This window comes from Melanostigma gelatinosum (genome assembly GCF_949748355.1).
Source record: "Melanostigma gelatinosum genome assembly, chromosome: 3".
Taxonomy (NCBI): Eukaryota; Metazoa; Chordata; class Actinopteri; order Perciformes; family Zoarcidae; genus Melanostigma; species Melanostigma gelatinosum.
The window spans coordinates 18198417-18223242 of NC_136636.1; the positions used below are offsets into that span (position 1 = coordinate 18198417).

Sequence of the window (24826 nt, forward strand, 5' to 3'; positions counted from 1 at the left end):
GGTCTACTCTCAAGCGCCTCTACTTGGATAAAAGCCATCTTGTAACCAATCTAGCTCTCACATCAGCGTTACCACGGCAGAGAGAGAGCAAGGTGACATAAGGAGAGACGGGCAAAACGCGAGAAAAAAGTTAGGTTGGTGTAAGTCTAAGCATGAGCTTTAGAGCTTTTTTTGTACATTTTACAATATTTAGTAGCTTATTATATAACAGCCGCCCCATTATTTAGGCATCATGTCTACAAATTCATGGGTGAGATGTGGCATACACAACTAAATCAGGCGCTCCCATACAAAATGCAACAAAAACCTGATTTAAAAAAAAGTCCTATAATGTAGGCTACATATCAAGCCCTACATTCATTTAAAGTTGAAAATGCAGCATGCAACCATTCAGACAACACTATAGATACAATCTGAAAGGCTTAACCTTTTCTTTTTTTTTAATCTGGGTTTTATTCTGATAATTATGTCCATTCTGACAATATAACAAACACTTAATCAACAAAGATCTGCAGCCTTGTTTAAACTAACTGGTGTGTGCAGATGAATGGCAGCAAGGTTGGTTGGCTGGCAAGTTGCAGGTTGGCATGTAAAGCACTGTGTAATTAGCTGAAATAGCTCATTCTGAATTTCTCCGACGAAGATGGCAAGTTAACAAAGTGAGGATGACCCATTGTCAAAATGTTCATAATTATGAACGAATAATGAGTTTTCAGAGCTAAAGTCTTCAATGTAAATGTAGCCTTTAGTTGATGATGTTCACACTAAAGCCATTATTTGGTGCTGTGCCTAATGCCGTGTTCACACCAAATTCGCGTCAGTTAACCATGGAAAAAATAACCTCTATTTCTGCTTAGTACGTGTTGTGGAAGTCACAGATATCCCGGGAAAGTAAACGGCGTCATGTCTGGTTCATAAGTCCAGAGGAGCTCTGTGGATTTTATCGAGCTGTATTCACTGTGTCTAGCAAGCCACACATCGCTGTTTACTACAGCTGTATGAACACAAAATAAACAGATTTGGCTGTGATTTAACGGCAATAAACCGACAAAAAGGGACTCCGAAATAACTACGTAATGATGCCGATTTGTAGGCTACTTGTCTCCTCAATGGAGCGCAAATGGATCGGTGCTAGGCTATGCTAACATCGTAGCAGCTCCACCAACACTCAATAACGTCACGTAGACGTAAATACGGCAGCATCTATTCATTGTTTGTACCGTATGGTTTACACACACACACATGTATACACATAGTTTGGTCCGGTCTCTATTGATATGAGATATCGTAGAGCTCTGGGTGAACACAGACGGCTACAGTATTTATTTCCTGATTCAACAACGGCAGGAAGTCAGTGATAACAGGAGAAACATCTCAACGCTGATAGGCTATCGCGTCGGGGCGTAATGCGAATATTTCGCCAAAGTTGAAAAACTTCAACTCACGCGTTTGGGGCAATTTGGCGTTGGACGCGAATTCGCGGCAATTGCGCCGCACCATCGCAAATTGGCGCCGCGCCAGTCTCATCGCGTCTGTGTATAGACTTTGTATGTAATCTACTCGAGAAAATAATTCTCGCCGCGTTTAGTGTGAACGCACAATTAGGGTACCCTCTCCAGGAAGTAATATTAAGAGGTGCGTCAACAGGTGAAAAGCAAAACAGGAAGTGAAGAGTGCTATATTTCGAGCGACTCACCTGTCGCCCTCCCAGTTGAGCTCTCTTCCATGTGGGTAAATATAAAATGTTATTTCTGTACAAAACGGTCGAAAGACATGCATTACTAGGTTTGTATAGAAGTCAGATACAGCTAGGTCTAATGTTTGCTGCTGAATGATGATAAGCTGGCATGAGCAAGGCTAATACTTCCTGAAAGCCTGACAAGTTCATCTAACAGATATATATTTTGTTATCAATCGTGTTGGAGGACATTCAGTTTGTGTGCATGGTACCAAACAATTGTTTGAAAGTTTATTTTCGTTTGTTGTGCTGTATGGGGTTGATTGCCGCCTCCACATGTGCACTTGCTTATAGCACAAAGATAGAATGTAGTCTGTATATTGAGGTATAATACACCATTTCAATTGATATTAACGTGCCAAATGGTTTAAGTTGTATTGGAATTAACTGCATGTGGGTTTGTTTGTTTTATTTCATTTGTATTATTGGAAGAGTTACCACTACAGTTATTTAAGCACTGAATTAATCCACCAAACGGATATACTGTAACATGGTTTTAAGGCCTTTTTATTTGGTTGATGCACTATATATGTTAGTAACGTATATTTGTTGAAGTCTTGTTGGATTATTTTGAATAGTGAGTTACATTATACAGTGAGACTTTGTGTCTGAATTGTAAATTGTACTGTAGGAAAGTCTTTGTTAAATATAACACAATTGGGACATTCAGAATTAATTTAATGCTATTCTCCTACGTAAGATTAGTCGAGAAATGAAGACCCCTGAATACAGCTTTGTGTCTGGTGTCTCTCAAGTTTATCCTGCCTATATTGTTAATAACAACATGACAAAATAATTTTAGGGAAAATATGATATAAAATCTGCGTTAGAACCCCGCCGATATATCAGCATCTTTAAATATTAGTTTATCACATGTTATCAGCCTATAAATCAGCTGTCTACACTTTTTTTTTCACCTGAGGTCGTTGTTGGTTGAAGAAATGTGGGAAGACAAGTCTCGATCTCCAAAGAGGCAGCGACCCTGTTTGATTTATGAATTGATGTCAACAGTCTGCTTCCCTTTTGTCAAAGCAGTTGCTCCTGAGGCTTTGCTCTGAGCATACAAACTCACACCTCTTTGTCCCATCTAGAAGTCGCTCTGCGCCCGAGCATACAATATGAACGGATCTCCTCGTTTGAAAACATTGGATTGTTGTTGTCACTGGCTAATGATGAATGATCAGCCCATCATAAAGTCTTAATAACCCATGCTGCTTGAAGAACAATTCTTTGCTATGGGCTTAAAAAAAGAGTTTATATGGTTTGTAGGGTCTGTTCATACACCAGTTGATTGCCTGGTTTCCAGGCGTGATAGACTCGGTGCACTAGGAACTCCCCTGACTCTAAAAGCTTGACCTAGTCTCTATGAATCCCTTCACGAAAGGGTCACTTGTCATTTGAAGCTTAAAGGAAGTGGCCTGCATAAAAAGTATGGCCACCCAAAGCGGCTGGCAAACACTCCCTGTGCTTTTCAGGCAGAGTCAAGTCCTTTATTTGTGTTGCCCTGTACAACATTATCAGAGGGGGAATGCTTGATGCGGATACAACTTTCATGCGCTTCTTTTTATGATTGGTCAGATTTATTCCTCAAAAAAGTGCTGCATGTTGCTGCGGTGTAACGAGTGTGGTGATACAAGTACACAAAAAAACATTTGACCCCATCTGATGCAGTGACAAACACTTTAGGAAGGTCAAGAGTGAGTTGTGGACTGTGATGTGAGAGAGATTGCCCCCAGAAGATGTGTTAGAAATGGAGAACCTTTCATCTCCAGCACTGGATTGTCTGTTGACAAGACGGCTACAGGTCATTCTCTTCAACCACGATCCTCCTGGCCTACTGACTCCAGAACAAGCAAAATGCTTCAAAGGGATTGGCCGCCTCGGTCCCAAGGGACCACAGACTTTTTGTTCCATTGGTTGTTAAAGTCACGGGGAACACATCACTTTGCTGTCCAGTTGGGACACTGGGGGAAAACAAGACTTGTTGCTATGATACCTACCAACAGTCTTTTACAAGGTGCTGTGAGTGGTAGAGAAAATAAGCCAAGAGATTAGATAGGTGGACTGAAATAACTGTATGTAAGAGGCAGAGAAGTAGATGGAATACAAAAGGGAAAGTAGTAGAAATGAAGCAGAAAGACAGAAAGGATGGAATCAAAATGACAAATGAAGGACAGAGACGGGTGGACTAAGCTGTCTGTCTGCATCTCTCTCACTCTCTTCTCACAATATCTTATGTAACAGTGAGAGTTTTCTTTCATTGTTTAGTGAATGCTGAATCTCTATAGAAAATTTGATTTTCACTCAGTGGTGAAACATGCATTAAATAGGTTCATGCTTTTGCTCTTTACACAGAAAACGTTGGTTTCTCACTCATTGTGCAACAAACTGTAACAACAACCGTAAGTAGCACCATGCATTGTTTTTAATCGTTGGCTTCAGAGCAGTTTTCCATGTTCCTTATTTCACATTAGCACTGAAAAAGTTGGAAATCAACAACAACAGACAAACAGAACACTTACTTCTTTCTTACTTACGTCTGACTTACTTCTCCTGAGCAATTTTTGCATTGGACTTTAACCAGAAAATGCACAAATCCACTTCTTGGGGCTTCTGGAATATAGTTTAAAAATGAATTGGTCACCCATTAGTTGCCAGAACAGGCAGTTAAGCAGTAGCTCACAACAGGCCGGTATGTTGTGATCATATCATAAGCTAAGGGGATTTGTTCAGCACGACTAAAAGTGGAACATGTCATGGACTGGAGAAGCAGCATTCCGTTTTTCTGCTCCACATATCTGGAACAAAGTCCCAGAAAGCTGCAGGTCTGCTGAGACCCTCAGCTCATTTAAATCAAGATTGAAGACTTTTCTGTTTGCGGCTGCCTTTAATTGAACCACATTCAAGGATATTAATGAATTTCCTGCATTTTATCACTGTATTCAATTTCTTACACTGCTTTTTAGTGTTTTGATAACTGTTTTTAATGTTTAAATGAATGTTCTTAATTCTTTTTAAATCTCCTTTTCTTTTGCCTTATGTTTTGATGCTTTTAATGGTTTTATGTGAAGCACTTTGAATTACCTTGTTGTTGAAATGTGCTGGACAAATAAACTTGCCTTGCCTTGAAGTATATATGTATATATGTATATATATATACGTATATATATATATATGTATATATATATATATATACATATATATATATATACGTGTATATATGTATATATATATAAATATATATAAATACGTGTATAGATATATATACATAAAAAGTGATTTGTCTCTCCAACTCTCTCTGACTTTAATTTTATCCATAATAAAAGTAATTGAGGGAAATGTCAGATCATGCAAACACAAATCATTCTAATAAATGAAGAAAGTTGTTTGAGGTCCTTTTGTTGTTCAGAGCTACAATGAACATTCATTTAAACCAGACGGTGAATCAGAAAACTAATCAAATATAAACTAGAGTTTAATCTGCGATCCGTCTTCACTGTTTACATGTTGAAAAAAATATTACCAGTCCGATCGGCTGCATCGTCCAATCACATAACAGATGAACAATGAGGGGGCGTGTCGGCCATTAAAAGACTTCCTGGAAGCCTGTTCTCGTGGTTCCTCGCTCATGGCTCCTCCGAGGTCCCTCCTCCATCCTCGCTCCTCCAGCAATTAGAGCTTTGGGACGGCCGTCAATATGGCGGCGCAGAACAACTTCCGGTTCAAGCGAGGATCGAGGAGCGAGGAAACGACAATTAAGAGACTTCAGAAGTACCCACAGACCACATACACAAGGAGAGCAGGTGAAAAAACTCAGGGCGGATCAGACAATCACAAAATCGGGAAAACCAACAAAGGCAGGAAGTAAAACATGACATGTGAGGAATGAACCTACAAAATAAAACAGGAAACGGCCACTAGAAAGGTGCATTCAGTCGAGTGCAGATCTCGACCAGGTGTGTCTGCGACAACCACTGCTGTATGGTGTGATAGAATAAATACAATCCGGACACAGAACCAGAATTTTTCAGTCGATCGCCTTCTTGATTGAACTTTCTTGATGCTTCATTCTATAGGAGGATTTTTTAATGGAATTCATTCCTCTTATCTTCTTTTGATATGTTTAACATGTTTGGAACTGAGCCCATTCAAGGTAAGAACCCCAGTTGACTGACAAAAGACAAAGTCATAACTTCAGCCAGATCTGCCATTCAATGCCTTGCTATGCTAATGCTTTCCAGAGGGTATAAACCTGCAGCTCAATAGAGACACCACCCCACATCTTCATATCAACAGCAATTTGCTTGAGCAATTCAACAAAACGCCCCCAGAACATTTAAACATGGGTCACTTCACTGAGAAAGCCTGAGACTGCATTGATGCACAATTTTAACCAACAACAAAAAGACACTGTGAGGGAAAGGGGAGAAAAAAGAAGCTAGGGGAAATGCAAAACAAAGAGCCCAGCGCAACAGATCCCAAACCCAGGTTCAACACACAAGCTGCAGCCAATCCACTGCATCCATTCAGTCCACTTGGATTCAGCGTTTCTTTTATCCCCATGCGACAATTAGTCTGGTGTCCAACAAAAGGTAGTATTTACATTCACAACAATAGTGTGACTGTATCAGATCATGGTATGAGAGTGTGATAATTAAGCATGAGTCACATATATACACATGGGCATGCATATACACATACACACACACACACACACACACCACTACACACACTCTGACCCCACCTTACTGAGTCCAACAGCTTTTTCTGCCTGGCAAGAGAGGGAAGTGTTGAGTAGCTACCAACAGGCCACCCAGTAGTGAGTGAGACCTGCCAGCAACACCCCCACAAACATGCCAATGGAGCTGAGAAGGCTGATATTGGTTTGCTGAATATTAATACTATTAACGACTAGCGCTAGTGTAGCATCATGCAAAGCAGCAACATAGACAAGCAGCCCACAGCACAGCAATCAATAAATCAAATGCTCTGACAAAAAAAAAATCCGGTTTCTGTGGCTGTCGCAGGACTCTAAGAAGTCATTTCATTCGGCCAACATGAAATGACTGGATGGTATGCCTGACTGTCTACCAGCCTACCTCGAGCTGGTTTCTCCAAAGTTGTCTACCCCAGCTTTAGTTTCATCTACAGTAACACTAGCATCAGGTCTAAATGTCCATCCATCCCTGTGGCTGTGTGGTTAAAACAATGACCCTTTACTGTAAGATCCTTGGTTAGAATCCTGCTCATCTTCCCTATATGACTCCCCTATATCTAATAAAGGAATAGAAAGCAGTTTAGAGCAAGCACCAATAAACCATACCGTAACCATAGCAGTGAGAGATGAAAAAAAGTCATATGAACCATTTTATAAAGGTTATATGCATTTTGGAAGGAACTGATTAAATGATTCTGCCATAAAGTTACACCAAATCAGAAATGCTAATATGGGTTATTTTTGAGAGTCGATGACAAACAACCTCAACATACTTCAATGAAGCTATCATAGAACACAGACACGGAGCATAAAAGGAATGGAAATACAATAAAGTCAAAATGCAGGGACTGGTGGAGAAAGGTTGAAGGTAGAAGAATGGATGGAGGTCTTAGGAGTCACCTGCAATTTGAGAATCAGTCACAATAAGTTTCTCTCACAGAAACGCCAAATGCAGAGAAAAGTGTCAGCATTGATGACTGTCATTTTCACTCCCGCAGTCACTGGCTTGATGAGCACCAAGGTAATAATTTCATGCAAGCCCTTCACCTTGCAGACTTCTCATGGGAGACTGATAATATTAAACCTGATGTGCAATCATACATTCAGCTATTCTTAGTTATATCCGTCTCCGTGCTCACCTGCCAGACAGCCTTTTGATGCGAGAGCTATTAGTACATCCTGGAGTGCAATGGACCGTGGGTGATGAAGACAAACTGGAGATGTCATACAAATAATGGCAGCTGGTGGTCTCTTTCTTTCTCACCATCATTCATCCACCCCGCCTCATCCTTACCTCAAGATGAAATGTCTGGGATATATGACACCCCCACGTTTTCCTCTGAATTTGTCATTTGACTTATCATTGGCTGACATCTCGGTATCGACACAATGAGCTGGGGGATGGGAGCTGTTATACCTGTGAGGTTTAGAGGCTGGACGGTAATCACACACCTGTCCATCTGCTGTCACCTGAGGATTGAGGATGATTGCGTCTTTGGGCGTGAAGACATGAGTATGTGGTGTTTAACTTTTGTGTATGTGTGTGTGTTCCCAGGCTATGCATCTTATAACTCTGAATATATTTGTTACACCACTGCTGTTTAAATGATGTGTCGTCCAAGCCCATGAGGTTTTCATTGCAATCCAGGACTTCATTACTCTTTCTCTAATTATTTCCTCTCAGTCTGGTCAGAAGTGTGAATTTGCTGTGTGAATTTGCTGTCTGCCTCAAATGATCAGTCGATATATATCAACAAGCCTATAGATAGAAAACGAATTGCTGACAATTTTGATCTTGAATGAATCATTCATTTTCATAATGGATGAATTCATAATGAAAAAAAGAATCCCACCCAACAAAAAGCTAAATCTGTTTCACTCTCACTTTAAAAAGAAAATATAATTGAGTATGAATTGTTCAAATTAACTTATGGAACCACATTTCTGTCTATCCATGTATCAAAAGGTTTTGCGGAAGCTTTCAGACACTTGTCATGGCCTTCATCAGCAAATAGTTTCTCAATTGTCACGGAGATGGTTTAATTATCATGTGACCAAAGTATTGACTTATGGTTGTGTGATAAGAGGTGGCCGTATATATAGAGGGACTGTAACGTCTGTCTATAATCAATGATGGTCTTCGAGACCAAGGGTTACCAAGATAGATATGTAATACTGTAATCTCGTATACGTTTATTTTTCTAATTCTTTTGAGTAAAACTCAATAGTTTCCTCTCTTCTGGCCCCTTAAAGTCCTTCAAGAAAGTCAATGTAAAAACAAAATCCCTCTAGTAGAATTGCTGATTTGTTTCAATGGCTTATGCGCCAAAAAGGTTGGGGAAACTGAGATACTAGCAGGCTTGTTATCATGAAGGCCCTCATGAATCTTATGCCACAGATGACCCCTAATGGTCAGAACTCCTCATTGCAACACCCCCAGAAACCCCTTCTTCAGTTATCTACAATGTCACTTCTTCCATTCTCCTTAAATGACACGTAGTTTTGCACTGTGTGAAATAACCGACATCAACAAAAATATATAAAAGTTCAAAACTATGAATGCACTCTGAGCACATGAGTCATTACCTTTTGTGATTATGGTTGTGTTTTTGTTTTGCAAAAAAAGTTAAATTCCTGCCCAAAGGTGTGTCATATCTTTTTTTGGCGAGTGTGCATATTTAAAGCCCTGAGGTCAATCAGGGTGATAACAAGTCACCACATATGTCCTTTGCTTTGAATCAACCAACAACGTAGCTGTTAGTGCCATGAAAGCAGCGTGTGTTTTAACGTCATTCCCACAGTCCCATCCCCCCAACAGGAACCATAGTCTCCCCTTATCCTATTAAGACAATTGCCAAGACTGGCATTCAAACATGTGCATGTGTGCGTGTCTTTCTCTCTGTCCTTGTCTCTCTCGGTATGCGTCTATGTTTGTGTATCGGTGTTGCGCGCAAACACAGACACACAAACATTTACGGACGAATACACACAAATATACCAACCCACACACACACTGGGCAGAGAAAGAGTAATTTCAAAATCAATCCTTTCGGAGTAAAACAGCGGAAAAAAAGAAGGAGAGACCCAAAACCTCCACCAGTGTTGGCTGATTGTAAAGGACTGTCAGTTACTGCAGCTTTCTATTGGGCAAAAGGGAAGCAGCAGGATTCATCTTGGGGCCCAATAAAGGGCTATTCTTCCTGGAAATCAGCCCTCGCACATGGACTTGAATGCACTCGGCTGCTAATCTTCCGAGCTGTGGGAGCCCACTCTAAATTCACGGGCTGTGCCACCCCAGCAGGCACAGCCGTGCATGCTGATGCTATTACACACTGCCACGCTAATGCTAAAGCTAACACAGGGTTAATGCTAATGCACTGAAATCTCTGGTTTTTGATTGTTCTCTGATTCTTCTTCTCACAGCAAATGTTTGAGACAGTATACATCTTACACGTATAGTACCTCTTGCAAGACCTGCAACAGAATTTCACTAAATGATATTTATAGGTATGTCTGCTTCAACGCCTCTTACATAAGTGGGCAGGTCATTCAAATTACACATGGTGATGCAGTATTTGATGTTTTTCTGAAATTTCATAATAATGCTGTATAAATTAGGCAAAAATAACTATTTTAGTTTGTTTAAATTGCAGAGAAATGGAGACCATGAAAAATTAGTACATTTCCTATAAAATTTAACAAAATGACTGCTAACAAAAAAAGAGTATTTTAGTCACCGGACAGCAAATGCTTGATATTTGCATTGTACTTAACATATATATATATGAACTAAAGCTTCCAATAACAGATGATGATGATGCTGTTAATGATGATGATAATGATTGTTGATGAATTAATGAACATGTCTTGGGTCAACGGGAGCTTTTTCTTTCAAACGTTCAACCAGATTAAAAAGCTCTTTCAAAGAAGCTCCCTAAGAAATAATTGATAAACAACGGACCTGTAAAATAAGGCAAAATCTAAATATATTCTCACTTATGTCAAGTGTTATCAAGCCATATGGATAGTTTTGTTTTCAATTGCCCATATCTTTAAATATCTGCCTTTAAGACGTCCGCCTTCTCTCAGCATTCAAAATATTTAAGAGGAATCTGCTCCAAATATCCTGTTACTGTGGATACATTTTCCGAACACGGTGTAAACACGTTTTGTAAAGAATATTGACGTAGAAAGTAGTTCTAGTGAAAAGTGTTCAGGTCTGAACACTTTTTGCCCCCTAAAAAAACACTTTTTGCCACCTAAAAAAATAAAATTCCTCAAGCAGGAGTTTGTTGCAGCAGAATGGGAGATTAGCCGTGGACAGACACAGAGCTGCCACTCTCATAGAGCTGCACGGATACATTCACTGGATGCGTCTTCACCTGATTCTTCCGGCAGTGATAATAAAACCATCTGCATGGATAGATTTAAAATGATGTAAGTTTTTCTGACACTTACTTCCACTTAAATTTGGCACAGTGGGGACATACTAGTCGATGTGCTATTGGGAATATTGTGAAAACCTTTCATAACTGACACAATATAGTAAGGTTAGGACAGGCTCCGTGGCCTTTGAAGGGCCACTGAGTTAGGTTACCACTGTAGCCAGTTTGCTGGCTGGGTGCGGTAACTTGTTTAAAAGGTTAAGTTAGAGCAGATACATACATCATTTAATACATTTTCTGTTTGCTGACAGCGATGCACAACATCTGCAAACAGCAACTTGTGTCATCAAAATAATTAACCACAGAAAACTAACATACAAATACACGCACACACACACAGGTTCAATTTATACTTTGGTGATGAGGGTCAGTCAAGTGAAGAGTGATAGTCATTAACATCAATCGACCTGCAGACAAACAGCATTCATTATGTCCACACTGACCCTGTTTCCTCATTATGTTGTGAGCCCGGATCTATTTCTGCTCAGCGTGTGGCAGTTAATTATCCACATCTTATTGTGGACTAATGCAAATAAATAGCCTGCATTGTAATTATGGCAACTGCGACCGAGATGTTTCACATGTACAGTACAAAATGATTAGCCGATTGGCAGTTCCCCTCAGCTCAACGTCTCCTTGTATTGGTTTTCAACTTTGAAGTTTGGTTCACTCACACGACTCTCATCTATGCTGTTTTCAGCTGCAGCAGGCCTCTGTAGTTTAGCATAAAGGCTCTGATAGACTCACTGTACATGACTGTTCCAGCAACAAGCTGGTGAGGAGTAGGTGAAGAGGACTTTACATTTATCTCTGTATTCATTTCAATTAACTGCTAATGAATAAGCAGCTGCTTGTTAACACATTCACCATGTCAACTTTAGAAGGTGATCATATGTTGATGTTGTGTTTATTGCTTGTTGCCCCAAGTGATGAAAAAAACAATGAATGCAGGTTTTATCATTTCAAATGGTATGAAAGTCTTTTAACTTGACGATTATTACATTCAGTTGTTTTTTCAGACTAAAGTGACACACAAATTCAAGACAAATTTCCCATTAAGTTCTTCAACTTCAGTTTCAAACTTGTCAAAAGTCCTCATAACCTCAGACTGAAGGGAAAAGCATGAGCACAGTGACACTTTTCTTTTTAAGTCTTCCCTCTACTCGTCGTGAACAGCAGTGATGTTCAACCTAAGTAAGTTCTGGAGACTGAAATGATGCAACGGATTCCTTTGCACCACTCACTTATGAGAGCATTGATGCTCAAGAGACACTTCATTACCACACGGATGATGAGGGACGACCTATTGGCGTCTTCAGTTATCTCTAGTGAAATACTGCCCTCCAGTGGTCACAGACGCCTTCTATGACCTTTCTATTATACAACAAGCTCCATCTTTCACCTAGATATTAATCATGTCTTCACGGACTAAACTGTTTGCAAATGCAAGAGGAACGTTGGGTTGGGACATGGTTGCCATCCATCCGTCTCTCTCTCATAGGCAAACAGCTTGGGCTTGAGGAGTCTCAGAGTCTAAAAGCTAACTGATACTATCAGACAGTATCAATTTAGTTAAAAATGGAAAGAAGACTAAGTCGTGCTGTAATGCTCTTCAGATGTCCATTTCTAATAGTGTGTCAAACTATGACACACCACATCGTAGTAAACACACGGTTATCACTCTGAATTCAAACAAAAACACTCGCTAAGGTTTAGGCAACAAAAAACACTTAGTTAGGTTTCGAAAAAACATCATGGTTAGTCTTAAAAAAATATGAAACCCAAGTAAAACGTAAATCACAAGTGCAGAAAACACTTCACAAACATCACCAACAGAACTTCAAGATACCCTGTATGGTATTTCTTTTCGGTCATTATGCCATCACATTCCCAGAGCATTCTCTATGTCTGTTAATAATGCAAATGAGTTTACACTGTAGTTACTTGAAAGCCCAGTTCGTCTCATACAGACATTAAAAACGGCCTTGTGCATCTGTATTTGACGCCCTGAGGGCGGGCTGGGTCCCCAGAGGATAAATCCTAAAGACAATGATGATCCCCTGACTGTCAATCTAATACCACCTTCATATAAAAAAATTTAGTTCAACACTTTGGTTTATGTCGAGTATATTTTGTGCTAATGAGTAAATGTTAGCATGCTAATATACTGTACTAAGAAGAACATTGTAAAAATGTTTACCAACTAAACATGAGCAGGTTTGCGTCGTCATTGGAGTCAGCTTAAAGCACCACAGTGCCTGAGTACAGACTCACTGAACCGTCCACATGGCTGTTGATTTCTTATGAAATAAGGGATAGTGATACATCATCAGGCCTCTACTGTAACAATCTCAGATTCACACTTTGCTGGATGACTTTTTCAAAAACATTTTATGCCTGTATTGGAGAGGAGACGGTATAAACTGAGAGGAAAGGGTTAGAAAGATGGTAATGATATGCGACAAAAGGAAACCAGTGATGTTGCAAGAAATACTGTACATGGTCATCGCCTTAAACCCCTTGGACATCAGGATGCCGTAATATTTCCTCGCTTGACAGGGTAATGAGGTAAAAAGGTTGGGACCCACTGGTTTACGGTGCATAACAACAAGAGCTCCTTTAGACCATCACACTGAAACCCCCACACATGTTCTATAAGCAGAACCTTTTGAAACAAAACAATGAAAATGGAAAAACAATCAAAGTTGACACTGAAAGGTGAAGCACAACGAATCAGAACAGGACATGTCACACGGGGCCAGGACACACCATGCTGGGTCATGCTGCTCTGGGAGATTTATTTAGGGATTTTTCGATATTTTTTTTTGGTTGGTTTTTATTTCGTTTTTCACTTGCGCTCCTGTCAGGAGTGTTGTAAATGGGACAGTCAAGCAGCAAGAGTCACAGTTCATCATCATCATTATCATAATCATCACTGTCACCACCATTATTAGCATCCCCCTCATGGTATCATAATAATAATTTCATCATCAATTTACTTCCCTCAAGCTAAAAAATAATTTACATCACATTGTTTTTTTTACTAACTTTTGAGACCACAAACATTCCAGCAACACACTCTAGGATTAAGGGTGGGTAACAATCAGAAAAGCATGACTTTTTGCATAGTATTAAATGAACAAAGACATTGAGTTCTTTATTTACAATTATTGTATAGATAAAAAAATATCATAAAAACAAGATGAACACTTAGATCACTTACCCATAAATGGCTAAGTGTGCCAAAAAGTTATCTGTTGGCATTTCTCTTTTTCTTTGTTCCACAAACTGCATGCTGATAAATACAGTACATCGAGGCAGGTGAGAGTATATTGCAAGAAGTATGATTGATATCATCATCATCATTATCTTCGGGATCATCGTTAACATAATCATTGGTCGTTACAACACAAGTATTGATTTGGATGTAATCATGTTGTTTTAAAGTGTTTCTGACAGGAGCAGTGATTGACAGCCAGACAGCTGCATCGGCAGTATGACTCGTGGTGCATGATGGGAGACGTAGTCAGGAAGAGTTCCTGTTTTCACACCAGTCCGCATGGAGTTTCTGTCCTCAGTGGACTCATTGCTGTATTTACAAAGATTATCTTTAAACTCGTGTTTGTATTCTCTTAAAGCTGAATGTCCTTCTGGATGTAAAAGTGGTTGGAAAATGTTGGCTTAAGTCTTTTTTTTTTATTGAAAATGCTGTTTTGTTTTTTGTTTATTGTTTTTAATTTTTTACACACAAATAAACAAATAAATTGTCAAGTTAAAACACTGGAAAGGGAAACCAAATAAATCAACAGCTTCTAAGCAGAATATCAGAATCCAGACAGTTTTTTTTCCAACTTAAATAAGACAGATATTATTCAAATGGTCCATATTACTTTTTCAACACGCCTGAGCTGACTGGTAAAGCTTGTGCACCCTTTCCAGATGGACGGATCGACTGGTAAATGACAGAGGAGGATAGAAAAAAAGAAAAAAAAACAGCTCGGATAAATGTTGAATATAGTGAAGTAGTGTATAAGATTTTTTAAGTCGAAAAATCGTTAATCTTTTCAAGTTGCATAATGAGCCTCTCACGTCATGCTTGCCAATGACTTCGGTTAGTAATAGAAATAACAATAGTACAGACTAGTTAAGTGGCCTTGTCCTTCTGAGTGCAATAAGACTGCTTAAATGTGCCTTCTGTATGTAACTTATCTCTGGTAATGTCTGATTGGTCAAAGCACAATAAATAGTTTACGACTAGTGAGTACAGTTGAGATGCTAGAGTACTGTATATTCTGTGACAGCAGAAGGACAAGCTTGGTTAAAACACACAAAAGCACATCTAGAATTACACCACAGAAGTTTTCATTCATAACCAGATAGTGCAGAAAAGGATCGTCTTTTTTATATATAGAAAAAGAGTCAAAGCAACATTCCATGTTTGTTGTAATTTGTCATTTTTTTTGTGTCAGTTTTCCTTTTTTTGATGTTAAAAATGCCAACAGATATGTAACAATATATTTCAAATTTTTAACAAAAGAAAAAAAAAAAGGTCTGATTTCCATGCTGCACAGATAAGACAAATATAACTCTGTAGATGTTAATGTGACTTGAATGCAGCCTTTTTGGTGGTCACACACATTTTTTAAACATCAAGTCCTTTGAACAAGCAGGTTTATCTGGAAGAAAGTTCAGTGTAAAGGTCCTGATATCAGCCTTTGACTCGAGCCCTGACCCCAGGCCAGCGCTGAAGCACAAAAAAAAAAAACTCAAAAAAGAAGAGAAGTGAAAAAAATAATTAAATATTCCCCCTCTGTCACAAAAAGGAGGCCTCCGTTTAGAAAAGGCAAGCCACTCCAACTCAATCCCAACAATCATAAAGAGTAATACTAAGATTCCACATTTACTACGTATCCCATTATATTTTGGTTTCTTTTTGTTTGTTAATCCTCTAAAAATATCTACAATATTTGAAAAGATAGCAGGCAAATTCCAGCACGTTTTTTTCAGTAACCAACGCAGCTCCGGTCCTTCTTTTGCCTCTTTCCTTCTAGAAACCAGGAAGTTTATCTCTACGAGGTTGTAAACAAATTACATTCTCTTTAAGACATAAATAAGTCAAAGTATTTTGAGCCATTGAAGCAGGAACAAGGCAACATGCCTACAAACAAAGATAAACTCTCTCTAAATATATTCATATGTATTTATATTTATAGATTATATACCATAAATGCTATCGTCATCATTATTATTTTGCGTTCCTCTTTTGCAAAACTACTGTGCAAGTTGAGCCCCACCACCTCGTTACACATTTCTGTTTATGGATGAAATAAATGTTTACAGTCGGGTACATGTTCATGCCACACAGAAGAGGGAACTTTGCAGGCCAGAACCTAAGAGAAGCCGTCATTAAAATAGTAGTCCGCTGCAAGCCCGAGCCCATCTGAACAAAAGATCTCCCATAAAAGTAAAACCCTTTAAAATAAAACTTGAGCAATGTACATTCATGCAGGAGCAACAATAATAATAATAACAATAATAATCAGAATCATAATAATAACAATGTTTTTCAATTTAATTTAAACTATTATCAGTATTGACAATGTTACTGTTGAGGAGAGGGAGTGTAAGGGGAGTTTGGAGTCTGTCCTGTTTTGTGATTTTTACTCCTCTCAGCAGTGTCTCCTTCCTCATCGTCCTCCTCCCGATGCCACTAAAGACACAGTCATACACATGTGCAGTCAGCGGCACACTTATACAGTACATGCTAACACGCATATAGTCATACACACAGCCACCGCCGTCACCGTACACACACAACCACAAAAGCACGATGGCTGTGTAGGTTGTGTGGCTTTGTTGCACTTTTTTGATTGTATGATCAGTTTGTTTTTCTTTTCACCGCGTCATATTACTTTAGATTTTCTCCATTTCGAGAGGAGCAGAGAGAGCTTTAAGAGCTCAAGGTTAAGGGAGGAAAGATGAGGATTTTGTCACAGCACCTGTCCTGTGAGGGGGAGTAAATGGGGGTAAGGGGGGGTTGGAAAATGAGAATTGAGATGGAGTAGGTGCAATTTGGGGGGTGACAAGGTGTAAGGTTGCAGTTAAATATCTGGAGGAATTAGATAAGGTGCCCCCAGACTGCAAGGAAACGACATTAGAGGTTAGAGCTGAGGTTAGGATCAGGGTTAGAGGCTGGTCTCCAAGCTGTGAAGAGGGCTGGCGGGGCCGGAGGAGGCGGCTGATTTACTGGTGTCGATGGTGAGATTGATGCCACTGTCGATGGCGTTGTTATTCTTGTTGGGGGATGAGGGCTGGCTGGAGTACTTCATCCTCCGAGCAGAATCATCATCCGTGTCGTCGATGAGCGGGATGTTGGGCGTGGAGTCTTCTATCCTAAACTCGGGGTGTGTCATGAAGTTGTGGATAGATGGTCTGGAGTCTGGTTTTTCCAGGCCTTCATAGAGAGAACTACGGAATGCATTCACAACGCGGATCTGTTGTTAAAAAAAAGGGAGGAAAGAGAAGAAAAACAATGAGAGGTGATGTCAGAGACAAAACGGAAGGGTGGGAAGGACCCTCGGGATGAGAGAAAAGAGGAGGAGAGAAGGGACAGAGGGGAAGGAGAGAGCCTCTCAATTGAGGATAAAGAGGTGAAGGAGAAGGTAAAGGAGGAAGAACAACTGCAGTCTGTGTTCTGCTTTCACAACATGACTACGGTTCACAAGTCACTCGATTTTGGCGTGCACTAAGTAAAGCCGTGAGGAACACACTCGTAAAAACAAAACAAAATCATACATTTCAAGAAACAAAAATACCAAAGCAACACAAACGCTCGTTGTAAGTATACGCTTTAGTCCAATGTGCTGTATACCTAGAAACAAGCCACGTTAATAAATGGAATGCTCACAGAAAAAAATGAAAGGAGAATATCACATGCAGGTTTGAAGAAATCTGGTGAACGAGGTCAGTAAGAAGGAAGGAGGTTGGATCTGAGAGATCCAAATCAGGTGGTTTAAAAACTTCTGGAGTTACCAGAACACTGTCTGGGACAATATCCACACAGACTCTGAATGGGACACACACATATAGCACAGGGTGGGTGTGAAGCATGGTCCAAAACAGAGCAATGGAGAGAGTCAAACTCTGCATGAGGAGGGTCAACACAAGCATTGCAGTGTAAAACTCACAACAAAACGTCAACCCCCCCCCCCCAAAAAAAAAAAATCAGAGGCATTTAGAGCCAACACAGTAGGTTATTAACATGTTATAAACACAGGAAGTAAATAAGAGGTAAACACAAAAATCACATGCCAAAAGACAACCGGACCGTGAAGAAGTGGACACCGGCACACAGACTGCTGACACAAAACAAATGGAAGTGGATAATGAAAATAATAAGTTTACTGTCAGAGGTCTGACAGCTTTCAACTCCATGCACATCTAAGTAAGCACTCAAGTATAGGTCCCAAGCAACTACGTGAACCTTGGTACAGATAGTACAGATAGTATTTATGGATTTTAGGAAAGCGCTGTTTTAATCCAAACCCTATCTGCATCTACAATGCATCTACAACAAAATTTGACAGCAGCTACAACGACATCATTTGTTTTTACATGAGACATTGACTCATGATAGCACATTGGGGTGTATACAAAAGTTACAAAAGGGGTATCATGTCATCATGTTTGCATCAATAATGTTCACCTGAAATGACTTCTGTAGGATAATTATGTGTATATATTGTCTCACCCTAAACTTTTTTGTCAGTATTTTGTTGAGCCGAAGCCATAAATATAGTGTTTATTATGGGAACATTTTATCCCAAAGCTACTGAAATCTATCCTCTCAGATATATTAAAACGTAAGTGAAAAATGCTGATTCTCTAATTGTCATTCATGGGCCTCAAATGCAGGAATATACATATATTTATATACATATTAGAAACCCAAAAGCAGTCAATTTATCTTGATATAAAACAGAGGGGATAAAAAGTAAAGACTTTCGTAAGTCAATGTTTTGTGTTGATAAATGAATTCAACGATTTACCGAATGTCAAAATAGTTTTCTCATCAATAATTTTAGCTCTGAATATTAAAAAAATTCTTGGAACAAAAAATATTGGTACAATAATGTTACAATGTACAACAGTTTTTAACTTTCCCATGGGAAGATGATTTAAAAGACATGAACAGTGCATTGAAAGCCTCATAGATATTGAGTTTTCTACTAGCTGGGAGGACAGTATATTCTGTAAATATTGTTGTACTTCTACTCTTGTAACCGTGGCAGAGTAGCGTATAAAGAGACAAAGCAGATGATACAAATAATAAGAGGAGCCTGTCGGGATGAGTGCATGTGACAGGATGTCTGACAAGTAACACTGATGGGGGTGTTAGAAACGGGTGGGGGGGGGGCGGGGGGGGGGTGTGAATTTACATCGCTGGTGCTGCAGAGGATCTATGTCCGTAACTATGGCAACATGACCGTCAACTATACTGTCAGTATGAAGCGACAAGACGGGATGAATCATCGGTGCAGCGCTGCTTCATGGTGATTCTCCATTTCTGTCCACACAATCCTCGGCAGAGTTTTACATCTGATTCTCATCCGTAGATGAATATTAGAGACAAGGTAAAAATGAGAGGAAGAAAGAGAAGATGGAAGTGGACACAATAATTAAGTATAGTCCCTGATATTGACAGTGACCTCTTGTGGTTAGATTTTAGTTGCACCTTTTGGGATCCCCTTTTGAAAGAACATTTTGAAAGTGGCTATTGCAGGTTTTTTTTATTAGGTCTGGCACACGAACTAGTAGCATCCTTTATGTTTTCCTTTATGCGTCAGCTGGAGAATAGCAGGTAAAAATTTGCATCCGCTCAATGTGTGATTTACCTCATCAGTAGCAAACTCACAGATGAAATAAGACAACACTGCAGCTTATACTTGAATGTTTACCCAGTCCTTTGGTGAGTTGATTGGAATTAGTTCACATTAATGTCCGTCGGGAAATAAAAATGGACGGATTGGAGAATGGGATGGTGGATGGGGGATGAGCAGAGGGAGACAAACTCACAACCTGAAATGTCACGCCGTGGGTATCACCCTTAGTCCTGCGCTCCTAGCACTCTGAGGAAACAAACACACATTCACCAATGAGACGACAGTACACCCAAGCATGGGAGGAGATCTCAAGATGAATTTGAAATCCAGTATGAACAGCAAAAAGACAAAAGAGAAAGACAGGAAATGAAAAAAGCAGATAGCAAGAAAGAAAAAAACTCTTCAGAGATGCCAACCCCAAAATGGAGAGTGTCAAGGTAATTTGTTGTAAGAATTACAAGCCAGACAATGTGCAGAGAAAAATAACTTCATGACATGATGGCACCTCTGAAGCAAAGAGAGCAGAGAAGCAGACTGACAGAGTTCTAACTCACGGCCAGTAGTGGGAGGAGCAGTAGCAGCAGTAGTGCTTGTAGGAGAGGAAAGGGCATTGGACAAGGACACGTGACTAGGACTAGAAACATTGGTTACATCCTGGGTCTGGCTGGTGGTGGATGATTGGCGTCTCAGAGCCCCCGCCCCCTGAAAGGAGGTGCCACTCTTGAAGGTGTTGACTACATCAATCTGTGGGAGGAGAGCGGAACAGGAGAGGACAAATGGCTGCTCAGAGTGACAGAGACCAAATGGTAACACAGGTTGACTTGCTGGGTGACTTTGGATGGTAAAGGGAGTACAACGTGTCTCAATCATGACACGATGGGGGTGGGGGGGGGGACACATCTAGAGGTCAGGGTATAGTATCCCCTCATCCAAAAATTTTTCAATTTGACTCAAAGGGTAAGTTCACCCAAATAAAAAAAAACATCTCTCTTACCTCGCCGCAAGATTTCTGCAACCAACCAAAAACAATGGAGGTAAATGAGTTTTTAACTACGTGCGCACAGTATGAAAAAAAATGAACAGCGACTTCCAGAAACAATGTCCCACACTGCTCTATAAATTATCCACAGATCTCACTGAGAACAGTTTGAACTGGGACTACTTTTACTGAGGAAGTAATCCAATGAAGACTGCTGACAGTATACTTGGTGGATTATCCAGAGTAATGGTGCCATTATTTCTGGAAAGAGGTGTTGCTGGTGAATATTTCAAGCGTAATGTTTCAATGTCGTCAGCACCACAGAACTAAATTCCCTTCACCTCCTTTGTATTTAGGCGGCCTTTTCTTTTCCTAGATGCTATAGGAAGTAAGGCAGAGAATGAGTTTGCTACTTTGTGTGATCCGACCCTTTCAAAGATGCAAAGAATACAGATGTAGTCATTTACATTATTCAAGGTATTTTGTTCGGTGGCCTTTCCACTGATTTTACTTCATGAACTAGTGAAAAACTCTGGTTTAGTGCATCTTTTGTACAAAGTCCTATTTTTGCATTGATTTGATTGGTTCTATTGATTATGATGAAATTGTTCTCACTAAATAATGACTGAAATTCTGAAGGGTGGCAACAACAGAGCAACAAATGGTCAGACGTATTGACAGGTTGCCAGATTTGTTTATTTACCTTATTCTGCAGTAAAAGTGAAACTGAGTGAACCTACTGCATATAGTTGCAAATAATCCGCCATTACAAAGGAAACCTTTAAGTGTGCAGAACTCCAGCAAGTATAGTAGGTCAAAGCTCAACCAGGAAGTTGGTCTGTAACTTGTGTTGAATGTGTAAAACAAAGACTCTGTGTTGTAATTTCATAGTTAGTTTTCTTTTTCTCTTCCAAATAAATCTTAAGAATCTGAGGGGTTTGTGTAAAACCTTTTTGATCATCTGACCACTGCCTGTTGCCTCGTTAGACCCATCTTTATTGATGTCACCTGCTTGTTTTAGTTAAATAAACCTCAGTTCTCCTTTAATACGGAACCCATATAAACCCTTTCACCCGTATTTGTTCTTTAACTTAGCCATGTTCGGCTGCCTCTGTAGGATGACAGTATCATGTCTCGGGATAGCTTCACCCTGGACCATTAGTGACACATCAGCGAAATGAAATCAAGTCTAACACAGAAGCAACACTTTCTTGAATATCACAGTGATAACGGTGTGCAGAGTTGGTCACAGTGAGAACAATTCAGTGACTCTTGTCCAGCTGCATTCAACCCGTGAGGATTGATTGTCGAGCTTCCACAGGTCCACACGCGTGATGGTTCAGTCCAGAGAGCCAAAGCTGCATCTTCATGTACCTAAATACCATCTTGAGATAAAATGACTTTAAGGCTGTTACAGACTAACACAAAGAACATATAACATAGTCTAGCGCCTCTTCTTAGGCTTCTCAGCTTTTATCTGAGGTCGTGCTACGTCCAAATAAAAATGGATTATATGACAAAGACAGACAAAAAGTGAAACAAGAAGCCACGTCAGAAAACAACCTGGTGAAATTTGATCTGGTTGCTATTTATTGCTGCTGAACTGACTACACAAAAACATTTCATCATTAAGTGAAGATACAAGTGATAAGAGTGACCCTGTTCAATCAAACCTTCTCTTTCTTTCAGGAAGAAGCAAAATCTCTCTGTGAAATCAAACAACAAATCGCAACTTGGGGATTGAACTTGTGCCCTCACCTGAGTCTGAATGCGGTTGAGTCCTCTAAACCAGAGGATCTGTCCTCTCCTCAGCTCCCTCTCTGCATGGTCAATCTCCTCATTATCTTCATTTGGGTCCTCCTCTGGTGACTCATCTTTCTGCGTTAACTGGCCAGCCCTCCGCAGGAAACGCAACTTGCTATTGGGTATGCTGACTATCACCTAACCCATAGAGGAGACAGAGCACCAGGTCAAAAGGGAAGGTGACAAGCACCCAGTACAGTAGAGATACAAAGAGGAAGAGTAAAAACATGGCAAACTAGAATTAAAGCAAGAAACCAAGCACAGCGGAAATCAGAAAGACAGCGCCGGATGAGTTTGCATGTTACCTGTCCCCAGACAAGCTCTCCCAGTCCGAGGAAAATACACCACATCCACTTTTCCAGGTTCAGAGGTTGACAGCTGAATGGCTTCCCTCCCCACTGCACAATGACAATCTTGCAAAAAGCAAAGCACAAGTCATGAAAATATATCACATCTAACGTATGATAATAACCAACCAAAAATAACCTGCTTACCTGCACAGCAACGGTCCCAACAATAATAGTGCAGAAGATGGGGTTCCTGAAGATACCATCGAAGACGTTCCTCTCTCCGTGGATTTTGCGGGCATTTATCTCGTTGAAGATCTGCATCATGACGAAGGTGTTGAAGATGATGGTGTAGTGCTCAGATGGAGGGGCGTGGAAAGGAGCACTACGACCGCTGTCAATGTCAAAGATCTTCTCTCCTACGGTGTGGGGGGGTAATACACAATTAGAGTGGTGTCATTAACTCTGAATCCATTTCCTGACACATCATTAAGGTGCAGATCCCCTGGTGTACTGCAGAGCAAAATAATGGTCCGTACCAACAAAGAGCAGTGTGAAAATGATGATGAGCTGATAGACTCCGTGTCCCAGGATGTTCTTCGTCATGGTGCTGGAGATTAGAGGCTTGTCGCGACCGTATGGCTTCCTCTGAAGCAGAGCCTCTGTGGGAGGCTCTGTGGCCAGGGCCAGAGATGCAAACGTATCCATGATCAGGTTCACCCACAACATCTGCACGGCCTTAAGAGGAGAATCCTGCGCAAATGTAAGGGAGATCAGAAAAAAAAGAAAAAATGTCAGCACAAGGAGGGGTGAAAAGAAACTAATAACCACTACTTCTGCAGTAACTAATTCACTTTTTTCACACGTCTGCAATTAATTATCTCCTTTGTTTTGCTTGAAGTATTTCACTCAACTGCTTTTGAATTACAGAACAGAATACAGTTATGCGAATACAACCCAATCACATGCCCATATTTACACACACACGCCTCTGACCTGTGTGAAGCAGGCGCCAGTGAAAGCCACTATGACGGCCACAACGTTGACAGTCAGCTGGAACTGGAGAAATTTGGAGATGCTGTCATAGACGTTCCGGCCCCACATTACTGCTTTAACGATGCTGCTGAAGTTATCATCAGTCAGGATGATATCTGACGCCTCCTTGGCCACATCTGTACCAGCAATACCCTGGAGGAGAGCAGAGAAGGTGCAGTCATAAAGAAAGTAGAATCTATTGCATCACATTGCACTATTCCTACACTTAATCCGTCTAAATCACCTCTGCAGCCACTGGGAAAAAAACTGGACTCTGGACAGGAGTCAGTTATAATGATGGATAATGATCATTAGGGATGTCCCAATTAAATTCTTTTTTGCTCCCAATCTTGATCTCAGTCTTTTGATATTGAGTACATGCCGATACCGAGTCCCTATCTGATAGGCCTACTTCTAACTTCATAGATAACATAGCTGCACAGTGCACCCTTCAAGTACATGAAAGTTATGTATAAGTTTGACAACTGAATAGCTCTGCATTGCATTAACAAAGAAAACCACTTGCATCCAATTATTATTATTACTTGATTTTTTTTCCCTCTAAAACAAAAAGTATAAAACAAGGAAGCCTCCATGTAATCTTTTTGCTTTGCAAATAACAACACCTGTGTCATATTTGATGTAAAACAAAGGATCGGATCGGGCTCAATATATTGCCATTATCGATCAGTTAAGAATGCCTTGATTAGCCCAATACCGGGACATCCCTCATCATGATGCAGACTCATTTAGAGTCAGTGTGTGTGTGTGTCTTGGTGGTTTGATTACAGGAGCATGAAATTAGGTTGGGGACTTTAAGAGATTGGACCAGGGAGGAAAATGGTGCTGTGGATGAGCCAAATTATTTAATTTGTGAGGAGAGCAGATGTAGAAGAAAAAAATGAATACCAAATATTGTATTTTTGAAAAGTAATATACA

The 24826-nt window shown here is 40.1% G+C and overlaps 1 protein-coding gene across 8 annotated transcripts in view; it reads right to left on the minus strand.

The window, feature by feature from the left end:
- Positions 1 to 16884: 16884 nt before the first annotated feature.
- atp2b2 (ATPase plasma membrane Ca2+ transporting 2) overlaps positions 16885 to 24826 on the minus strand; it is a gene marked incomplete at its 5' end in the record, with an annotated part of 60403 nt that continues 52461 nt past the window's right edge. For 7 of the 8 annotated variants that reach the window (XM_079265408.1, XM_079265406.1, XM_079265404.1 and 4 more), the window contains 6 exons: positions 16885 to 17394; positions 22520 to 22702; positions 22870 to 22977; positions 23059 to 23270; positions 23391 to 23604; positions 23848 to 24039. In XM_079265408.1, coding sequence (XP_079121534.1) covers positions 17086 to 17394; positions 22520 to 22702; positions 22870 to 22977; positions 23059 to 23270; positions 23391 to 23604; positions 23848 to 24039 — 1218 coding nt within the window. In that variant the 3' untranslated portion in view covers positions 16885 to 17085. Of the gene's footprint in view, positions 17395 to 20433; positions 20527 to 22519; positions 22703 to 22869; positions 22978 to 23058; positions 23271 to 23390; positions 23605 to 23847; positions 24040 to 24826 lie in introns of all 8 variants that reach the window. The other variant, XM_079265401.1, reaches the window with a different exon arrangement.